Raw genomic sequence first — 11,239 nt, 5'->3', positions numbered from 1 at the left:
TGAATAAGGTGTCATGAAGGCCGTCATTAAGTGTCTTTCGACCAATTATGACACCTTTGGAGCTATGTTGGCATTTTTGAGTAAGGTAGAGAGATCTAGTGGGGTTAGGGTAACGAACATTTGACAGCCTTCATGACACTTTATTCATACTATTATTTATGACAGGTGTTACGTCATACTGACAGTGTTACGTCAGCTTTATGAATAAAACTTTAAGTAAAATGTTGCAGATTTCTCTTTGTCATTTTGAAAGGCTGTTAATGTTGAAAATTATAACTTTGTTTCTGCCTTTAAAGGTTTACAACCAACGATTTGAAAAAACAAACCACTGACAAAGGCAAGAGAAATAAAAGTGATTTCAGTGTGAAATATAAGTCGTCCTTTTTTAGGTTATAAAGGTGGACTTGATGCTACTGTTGTAGTCACTATTGCACACAGGAACACGAAGGCTGCTTAAACACCGTTTTATTTTTTAACTGTATTTAATGTAAAACATTTACAGAGCACTTTTGGATCTCGTCCTCTCACTGAGAAGCTGATTTCTGTCCGTGACTGAGTATCACTTGGATTTACGAGCTTGTTTCCTGACTTTGGCCTTTGTCTTTCCACCATTCTTCACGCCTTTGTTTGGAGTTTTTTTCCCTTTCTTCGCTGCAGCAGGTTTGCTTGCTTTCACAAGCTTTCTCTTCTGGGAGGACTTCTGCAAAAAAAACAACAAAAACATAGGAAATGTGTTAAAAACAACTTGGCTGACAGAGTCAGAGTCTGCCTGCAGCAGTGAATCAAACTCACCTCGAGTTTAGCCTTTTTTCTGGGTGTTTCTATGGGAACCAGCAGTGGGATTTCCTCCTCCTCCTCATCCATTAGCTTTTCTTTCCCCCCTGCTGGACTCTCAGCTGTCTTTGTTGAAGCGTTCTTTCTGCCCTTCTTGTTTGAACTCTTCTGGAAACCACAAACACCTGGACTAGTCATTCACTCCTTAATGCTGCTGTCTAACACCAGGGGGCGCCATCACAATATCACACTCACCTCCGTCTTCTTCTTTGCCTTCTCCTGTTCTTCCTCCACCAAAGCGAGGTGTTTCAGGTCTGAGGTGTAGATGGGCAGGGCCACTGATGTTGGACTCTTTAGATGAATGACCTTCACCATGGGGCCTTTCTGTGAATACACAACAAGAGTCAAGCTCTGCAAAAACATATGATAATGAGCGGAAATAAAGTGATAGTAGTGAGTTTTAGCACCATTTATTAAGCACAATATAAAGTGAGAGTGTGCTGGTGGCTAAAGTGTTGTGCTTCAGCTGTCAGTGCGCTGACCTCAGAGCAGAGAGGGAACAAATTAAGACAGGCTTGAAGCACAAGCATCCACTCTTAAATCAATCAGTTTTCTGCACAAGAACATGGATTATCATTATATTTGATACATTAATTATGTAAATAGATCCACTGCTGTCTCTGGCGCGCGGCGCACACTGCGCAGTTGTGTTTGACGTGCGTTTGTTTCCCCGTGTGCTGATCTGATGTTGACATTAACAGTTTATTAATAAAAGCTTACCACTAAAACAAATGTAAATATATCTAATTTCTATGAGGAAAAATAGGTTTTAATTGTCGGTTTCAGGTCGGGCTCTGATATAAATACCTAATGTCTGTCAGACCTGTAGGTTTCACTTTTGCTTTGTCGGGTTCTGGTCAAAGCTTGAATCATAAATGTCTGTGTTTAAAAGCAAATCGTCACCACAAAATGCCAAAACTAAATATTTGTCTCTTTTTCTTTCTCCTCGTCCTCCTCTGCACCAAAACATTCATTCTCCGTTTTTTTTTTTTTTGTCGACTAATCGCTACGTGTGCCATAGTCTTGGTCGACCAATTATTTCCATGGTGGACTCTACAGCCTTACTTCCCACACTTTTTTCCCCCACAATGATTTTTCAAACCTTTTCCAAAAAATTTATCAAATTTCCATGAATTAATTCTGAACCGCTACGATCTATTCAACACCATTAGAGCACAAAAATGAGCGGGTCTTTCCAGTGTACTAGTTAACATCCAGCACGGCCAGGGTTCTCTTCTCTCTTCAGCCATTGTTGGTATTTGACATTTGCCAACCACGTTGCATTAAATGCACATTTTCTGTGCATTTCTGACCAGTGACGCTCCCAGGCTCGTCTCAGCAGCGTGCACACTAACTTATCTGGAGGGTGAATTCACGTTAATCTGTGAGATCTCGTGATTGCCGCTCAACGATGCTGCTGGTGTGCAAAAACTTTCACTTTGAGATGACGCATATTTGGGGTTAAATAAAACATTAACAAAAATAGGCTATGTTTCTAAAAACTTTTCCAAAACAGTTAAGTTACTCCATGACTTTTCAAGACTGGAAAAATAGTTTTTTCAAATTCCATAACTTTTTTCAGGAGTTTCATGACCGTGTGGACCCTGGTACTAACAGCAGCACAAAGTGACTGAAACAAAGAAAGGCTGTGTTGGAGATGGCACAGCAACGTACTATGCACCACAAACTCAATGAGTATATACAATCGACCATATACTATAAGTACGATGACTGTTCCCACTGATGCATAGTTCCAAGTTTCCCAAGATGCATTTCGAACCGACAATAGCAAACACCACATGGCTGAGCGATATATTGAGATTCGAGATGTATCAAGTTTTCTTTTTTTGGTGATATAGAAAATTTGAATATTGCCTATATTGATATATATATTTTATAGTTAATTGTGTTTTAAGATACTTGTTTTATGAGTCGCTGCTTTCACTACGTCTCAGAACAACATGTAAAGCTCAGTTAGATAAATTACTGAGTGCGTCCTAACCCAGACCTTTCCCTAAACAAGCCACAATACAGAACTCACTCACACATGCTGTCCCTTATGGGAGAAAAAGCTAAAAGTGGAACATGTTGTGCAGCTGTTTGTTAATAAATGTGCCAGTGTGGCATTTTGCATCAGCAAATTTAACCTAGAATTGTCTTTCTGGTCAGACTTTAGATTTATATCATATATCAACGTTTTGAGAAAAAATCTCGAGATGAGTTTTGATCCTCATCGCCTAGCCGAACCGTTAGCACACTGACGCTAAATATCTCTGTTGTTTCTCCACCTTTGAAAGATCTGACAGCATTTTAAGTGAGAAAGCGACCACGTAGAATATCAACATGTGGTCATTTGCTCCATAAAACTGGCAGAAACACATTTCATTCAGAGATTTTCAGAGACCCACCATTGTACTACTGACTAAACTTCCTGTTGACTTCAAAACAAAAGCTTTATTTACAAAAGCATTAAAAAAAACTAATGGAAAACAAGAAGAGATGCTTTTGTTTTGAAATAGGAATGTTTGATTTTTAGCTTGAAGTCAGTCCCAGGATGATTTTAAATTCCACTCGCAATGCATCATGGGACGGTTGAGTACGTCCACTGTGCATACTTAAAAAATGTCCCCATACGTCTGGGTATTTCTCGCGTACTGAATCTCGTCATACTATCTAATGTGAACACAGTACATACTCACTTTGACGTCTGACATAGTATGAGTAATACGTTAGTGTGACAGTTACAAAACATGATTGTTTTAGCTTTTTATTGTGACGAATGGAAATTGGACTTTTCTACAACAGCTGTGCACATCTGAATGAGGTCACACTGATGAATGTATTTTACAAAAATAAAGACTAAACTCACCGTCCGTAGTTTGGCCACCACAGTCTGCACGGTGGCCTCAATATTTTCTGTCACCTCATCTGCAGTCATACCAGAGTGAGCGACACGCACCATACTGTAATAAAACAAAACAAAAAAGTGACAAGGTCAGACTGCAACTCTAGGAGAAAATAACACTAATAGTCCTATTCCTATCAACATGGGTGCAAACCCTGTTATTCCAAATACTCCTCCATGCTTGGGAACAGTGTCAGAATCACAAGTTGTACTTTCATTTCATCCAAACATGGTGGAAATAAAGCAAAATGAATTGTAAACAAAGATTAAAGCTCACCAGCAGCTGCCCTTGTTGTTGACCTTGATGCTGGTGCCCTGGATCACTCTGTTGATGTCTCTGGCCAAATGTTTACTCTGCAGGTTCACACACAGCGGCTCCCTGACAAACACAGTTTACACACTTCAACGGGCAGCCTGTCATGGTGCAATGAGCAGCTGAGAAAACACATCACCACGTCACACTCTTTAGGTGTCCATGTCCAGTTATGAATGCATTTCTGTACAGTGCGTCTCATCGACAATGCAGTTTTTTCTATTGTTCACTGATCAACAATATAAAACAGGGGTTCTCAATCTTGGGGTCGCAAAACACTGGGAGGAGGGTAGCCAGATGCCAGAATTATTATTTTTTTTTAAACTATTTTAGCCCATTTTTGCCTCTTTTTTTTTTATTTTTTTTTTACCTTTTTTACTCCAAATTTATATTTTTAATTATTTTCATCACTTTCTTGCCATGTTTTTGCTCCTTTTACTGCATTTTTGCAACACCACTCCCATTTTTGCCACTTCTCCATCAAATCAATTCAATGCCTTTTCTGCACATTTTCCCCCACTTATAAACCCTTTTCACCACTTTTCCCACCTAATGCTGTATATGTTGACCCATTATTATTATTGACCACATATTTCAGGCTTATTTTTTTTTACAATTTAACCACATTCACAATTTGTAATGCCCATTATGTGCCATTTTAAACTAATTGTTCCAATGACACGTTGACTCCTTTTTCTGTCAGTTTTTGGCCACTCTAATTTGCAACTTTTAACCAATTTATGTGGTTTTTAACATCCTGTTTCACCACCTTTTCTGGTCACTTTTAACCCATTTTTTCTGATTAAAACAAGGATTTACATCTTTAAGATGACTACATACTATGGCCCAAATAATGATAAACTTACTGGATAACAGTGGATATTATTCAGATAAATAAATAAATGCTGTTATCACAGATTCATAGGACAATGGACCATCATTTTGCTGACTTTATGGATGGACCTCAAAAAGCTCCCCTTTATTCCCCCTTATAGATGGTCCTGTCTCCACATGACTGTTCTTCAATGTTCATGTCTGTGTTCAACAACCTTCAGCTACAGTGGGGGTCCCCTCTCTCTGGAACCTTTATTTTGGGGGGTCGTGGGCTGAAAAGGGTGAGAACCACTGCTACAGAACATGATCATTGTGTAATTGTATTGTGTAAATGTAACTATTGCTAGCACCGTCCCATCTAACAATGTATCCACTCTCGACTCTAAACCTCTCTTCTGTTGTGTAGAATTCTTACTTTTTCCTCAGGTAAAAATGTTTCCCAAGGTGAGACGGCAACAGGCGGCGAATGCGTTCGTCTGACAGGAACAAGTCAAAGTTCCCCAGCAGGCGGCGCTTGGCCTCAAATGGTTTGTATTCCTTTTTCAGGGCATTGTAGGGTATGATCTACATCAGAGGGAGAATGACTTTTTATCCAACAGAAATCATGTGGCGAGCTTTGCATTAAACTTTGATCAAAGACAATGCAGTCAATGTAATCTATTACACACCTCTGATACATTCTTCACACCCTTCTCCTCCAGTAATCTCTTATAAAATCTTTGTGTCTGCTCTGAGGTCATTTTGGGTTCGTCTCTTGTGAAGAGACAAATCTCCTCTGTGTCCGTCCGCTGACCATGAGGCAGTGGGCTGAGAAAACAAGGAACATTATCAGTAAAAGAGAGAATATATCATGCAATAAGATATTGTGATATAAAAATGTCACAATGTATCATTGACTGTACGAGTGGTATCTCGAGAGGGCGTCGGATTACAAAAAAAAAAAAAAAAAAAAAAAAGTTCTACACCAGTGTTTTTATTTTTTTATTGATTTTTCAGGGTCTTTTTCCACTTTCATAAAATATTGTATTATAAGCTATTATCCTCTATTGTATTGTCCCACCCCTACATAACATTGAGCAGCCAGAGGTTGCAATTGACAGACGGTACCTAACCAGCACGGTATCCACAGATCACAACAGACAGCAGCATTTTTTGTCTTCCAAGCATGGAAATCAACATCAAAGAGTGATTTTATCTCATATCTGGGTGTGGAAAAGTAAGCGAGTGTCGTCTTTCATTTAACAGGAAACACACCTATCACAAGTTAGCAATAAGTAAAGTTTGACAACTAAACATTTTCATCAGCTACATTTTTTTAAAGCGACTATAATTAGACTGACTAATTTAGAAAAATACATTTGAATGTAAACTTTATTAAAAATAAATTATTGTTTTGTCACAGACAAAATTTAATCACAACTCAATGTGGCACATTGATCACATCAAATCTGTCTGTGTATTTACAAAAATACATTTAATGTATTTAAAAACATTAAATGTAAATACACATCAGGTTGATAAATGGTTATTAAATCCTACTATTTTAACATGAGTTTTTGTATTTATAAATTTTTTATTATGACTTTTTACTGAGTTATTATTGTTGTTGATACTGGCAATATGCTCAATACTGTTGTCATGTAGATGTTTCTTTAAAAAAAAAAAAAATATATATATATATAAATAAAAGTTAAAAAAAAAAAAAAAAAACACACACATATATATATATATATATATACAGTTGTGTGCGAAAGTCAGGGCACCCCTTTAAAAACAGCATATTTTATATATTTAAAAAGTTATATTCATATTTACTGTCTCTGGTATATGGGGAAAAAAAGACAATATTGTCAGGAAACATTAATGCATAGTTACATTTTATTTTATAAATGGAACAAAATTACAAAAATGAAAAACATAATTTTGGCATGTGCAAAAGTCGGGGCACCCTGAGAGTTTCAAAGTGTCAGATTCTTTTTACAAGCTCAGACCTCTACCAGCTCATTGGTCCTGAAGCATGTGTCAACAATTGTCATTAGGGAGTGCCAGCTGGTGCCAATTTGAGGGTTTCTTAAATACGGCGACTCCACAAACCTTGTACAAACACTCAGCAACCATGGGTTCCTCTAAGAAGCTGTGTAAGACAGAAAAAATGAAAGTAATTGATGCCCACAATGCCGGGGAGGGCTACAAGAAGATAGCAAAGCGTTTTCAGCTTGCAGTTTCCACAGTGCGAGGCATAATTAAGAGATGGCAGGTGAGGGGAACTGTGGAGGTCAAGAAGAGATCTGGAAGACCAAGGAAACTCTCGGAGAGAACAGCTCGTAGTCTGGTCAGAAAGGTAAACCAAAACCCACATTTGACTTCAAAAGACCTCCAGGAAGATTTAGCAGACTCAGGAGTGGTGGTGCACCCTTCCACTGTGCGCCGATACTTGCACAAACAAGACCTTCATGGAAGAGTCTGTAGAAAAAAACCTTATCTACGACCTCATCATAAAATACGTCAAAAATATGCAACAGAACATCTACAGAAGCCTGATGACTTTTGGAAACAAGTGCTGTGGACTGATGAAGTTAAAATAGAACTCTTTGGCCACAATAAGCAAAGGTATGTTTGGAGAAAAAAAGGAGCAGCATTTCATGAAAAGAACACCTTGCCAACTGTTAAATATGGGAGTGGATCCATCATGCTTTGGGGTTGTGTTGCAGCCAGTGGGACAGGAAACATTGCTCGGGTGGAGGGAAGAATGGATTCAATTAAATACCAGCAAATTCTGGAGGCAAATATCACAGCATCTGTAAAAAAGCTAAAGCTGAAAAGAGGATGGCTTCTACAACAGGATAATGATCCTAAACATACCTCCAAATCCACCATGGACTACTTCAAGAAACGCAAGCTGAAGGTTTTGGAATGGCCTTCACAGTCTCCCGACTTAAACATTATCGAAAATCTGTGGGTAGATCTTAAAAGAGCTGTGCATGCAAGACGTCCTAGGAATATTGCAGAACTGGAAGCCTTTTGCAAGGAAGAATGGGGAAAAATCCCAAATAATAGAATCCAGAGACTTGTTGTTGGCTATAAGAAGCGTTTACAAGCTGTGATATCTGCCAGAGGGGGTGTTACTAAGTACTGAAGGTACTGATGTTGTAGGGTGCCCCGACTTTTGCACATGCCAAAATTATGTTTTTCATTTTTGTAATTTTGTTCAATTTATAAAATAAAATGTAACTATGCATTAATGTTTCCTGACAATATTGTCTTTTTTCCCATATACCAGAGAGACAGTAAATATGAATATAACTTTTTAAATATATAAAATATGCTGTTTTTAAAGGGGTGCCCTGACTTTCGCACACAACTCTGTATATATATATATATATATATATATATATATATATATATATAGAGAGTTTTCACGGCGCGTCATCAAACCAGAGGTTGCCATATTGGAGGTACTCAGCAGGTAAACAAATGTCAAACAAGAGGAAATGGTGAATTATTGCCGTGTTTTTGGCTGTGCCAAGCGTGGAGTTTTATAGACTGCCAAAACTTATAACAAATTAGGGAGAACAACGTTGAAAATTATTAGAGGAAAGGAGGCGCTAGTTGCTAGCGAAGCTAAACCAGGATTTACGAGGCAAAAATCAGAAAAACATCAATTTGTTCGGTCCATTTCTCATCAAGTAAGTGAATTGTTCATAGCAGCGGCTCTTAACTAATTTTCTAGTGTGATGATAAGAATATAATTCATATCAAGCTACTGCATGTGGCATTATTGGCTTAATATAATCACCTTTAATAGCCTGCTACAGAAGCAACACAGTTCTTAATGTACAGCTAAAAAATGCTGTATTTCTCCAGGTAAAAGGTCAGACCTTTATCAAAAGGATGACCCAGAGTGGGTTAAGGTTAAAACCAGGAAGTTGACAATATCAGGATAGGGTCGTCTCCTGGTCGTCATTGATCCAAGACGAGGGAGCCGACTCACCACCAATAAACCGTTACTTTTCCAAATATCGTGCCCTTTCCTGCAAACACCTTGTATGCCTGTGCATCTATAAATGACATGACATTGTGCTTGTACTGAACATTGCAACTAGTGCCACCCGCTGCACATCTCAGCTCTGGAAGCACTGATATAAGTGCCTTTTAAAATTTGACCTTTTTATATGTATTTTTGTGTTTGTATGGATTTTATGGACCCAGAGTCTGAAATAAAGCTATTTATAACACATTTTGTGGAGCTTTTCTGTGGTTTCGGACATTTTTCGCGCATCCGGGTGACTGTGGAGAACATGACGTAGATGAAAACCCTCTATATTAGAAGTGGGAGAAAAAAATCCATTCTTTGATGCATCGAGATTCAGCAGTGAACGATTCTGAATCGATTCTTTAATTTCCAGTAATCGAAAATCTAAATTTTAGAGGCCGTTTAAAAGTCTGAACAAAAAGGACGTGGAACTGTGGCGTTAAGCGCGTTTCCAGAGGGACACTTGTAAGAGAGCACCACAACAAGGACGCATGGACGTGCGGGAGTTAAGACCAGCCCCGCGTGCAGCTTAAAATCTGATGTTTCTTTAATGTCCATGGTGGGAATGAACTGGACAAGAGCAACGCTGTATGTGAGCTCAGTTACACTAAAATTAAATACTTTGGGAACACAACAAACATGAGAAGCCCTATAGCACGCTTTCACCCGGAGGAGGCGGGGCAATGTCGGCTGCTGCTGTGGCTAAAAGTTCCTTTGCTAACCAGAAAACAATCGAACAAGTCACAAAAACAAAGCTTCCACCCTCTTCGGAAAAGGTAAAGTGGATTAACAAGTCGATTGCGACATTTATTGCTAAGGATTTACGTCCTTACTCGGTCGTGGAAAACCAGGGTTTTTGTGCGCTGCTGCATAATTTGGAGCATAGATCTACCATCTCTTCTCGACAGTACTTTATTGATACGGCCATCCTGAAGCTTTACAAACAACCAAAACAGAAGTCATAGCATCGCTGCAGAAAGCTGGTAGGATAGCAGTGACGTGATGTGTGGACATCTTATAACTGCGCACTTTATCTCTAATGACTGGAAGCTAGTCATTTTTTTCCCCACTAGAAGTTATGTTACAAGAAAGGCTGCTACTCCTTTTGTTTCAAAAACTTGTATATTTTCAGTTCACATACTTCGTCCATTAGTGTAATAAAGGATAATGAACTACAAATAATATATATATATATAATTTTTTTTTTCTTATACAGTGCATTGACAGTGAATACAACTATTTTGTGAATAAAACATGCATCAAAATACATTAATAATCGATTTAGAATCGAATCGAAGCCCTTTGAATCGTAATCGAATTGAATCGTGAGGTGCCTAAAGATTCCCACCCTACTCTATATACACACACATACGTAAGACGACTCGTGATCACATCAAATCTGTCTGTGTTTATTTACAAACATTAATACATTCAAATATCAGGTTGATAAATGCTAATTTAATCTTAAAAAAAAATAATAATCTTACACTCTATTTTAGTCGACTTGACTAAACGTGACAAATTCACGTCATTTAAGGACTAAAATTAGACCATAACTAAAATAGTCCTGAAGACTACATTTTGAACAAAACTAAGTAGCATTTTAGTCAAAAGTCTATGATTAAAATTAAAACAGAAAGTGAATTTGCCGATTATCGATAATCGAACAGCGTTGACCAACATCGGTTACTCACATGCGGATGGTCTGAGCCCGTCTAGGAATCTTCCACAGAGTGAACAACAGGCTGATGTTGTCAGTGTCATCGAGTAGCAGAGTTTCTCCAGATGTTTTAGACTTTAGAAAAGCCTGCAGGGCCTGGACGGCTTTCTTTACCTGTGAGACACATCCACACATACACTACTAGCTATAGCTAGGCCCCACTGCTCTCAACAAGCCCACCGAGTTAGCTTCATGCTAACACTTTCAGTGAGTAAGCGCTAAAACGTCATGTCTGCAATTATTAAACTGTAAAACAAAACGCCAACACGATTTGATGAACATTAGAGAAGATAGTAAGCCGTTACCTGAGTCAGGTCTAAGGGGAGCTGAGCTTTGTCCGCCATGCTGCTGCTTCACGTGCAAACCACCACGCATGCGCGGTGTACACATCCTGCTGCCAACGTCATACTTCAATACTTTATTAGCACCGATTTGTTCAGGTTTAAGCCGCTCATTTTCACATGACAATTATTATTCATTGCAATCTTTAACAAAAGATTTTGAAATTATTTTCTGCATAGCATTGGTTTCTATAATTTTATTAAAAAAAAACCTACCTTTATTCATAAGTACACATTTCAATGAAGGAAAAGTCCTTTG

General features: G+C 38.3%; 1 protein-coding gene across 2 annotated transcripts; it reads right to left on the bottom strand.

Moving 5' to 3' along the window:
* Positions 1-447: 447 nt before the first annotated feature.
* Positions 448-11,056, bottom strand: rsl1d1 (ribosomal L1 domain containing 1). 2 transcript variants are annotated; one of them, XM_028476007.1, is made up of 9 exons: positions 10,945-11,056; positions 10,614-10,753; positions 5,555-5,693; positions 5,302-5,450; positions 4,017-4,118; positions 3,704-3,797; positions 1,030-1,158; positions 793-942; positions 448-700 (listed from the first exon to the last, which is right to left on the bottom strand). In XM_028476007.1, the coding sequence occupies exons 1-9, from the start codon at positions 10,981-10,983 to the stop codon at positions 560-562; spliced, it is 1,083 nt and encodes a 360-aa protein (XP_028331808.1). In that variant the 5' UTR covers positions 10,984-11,056; the 3' UTR covers positions 448-559. The 2 variants fall into 2 exon arrangements, with proteins under 2 accessions (XP_028331808.1, XP_028331809.1); XM_028476008.1 differs by having other exon boundaries at positions 793-939.
* Between the last annotated feature and the right edge of the window lie 183 nt (positions 11,057-11,239).

The sequence above is a fragment of the Gouania willdenowi genome, chromosome 19, assembly GCF_900634775.1.
Source record: "Gouania willdenowi chromosome 19, fGouWil2.1, whole genome shotgun sequence".
In the NCBI taxonomy this organism is placed as follows: Eukaryota; Metazoa; Chordata; class Actinopteri; order Blenniiformes; family Gobiesocidae; genus Gouania; species Gouania willdenowi.
Note: the sequence above shows the minus strand (reverse complement) of the source record. Positions and strands in the feature narration are given on the sequence as shown.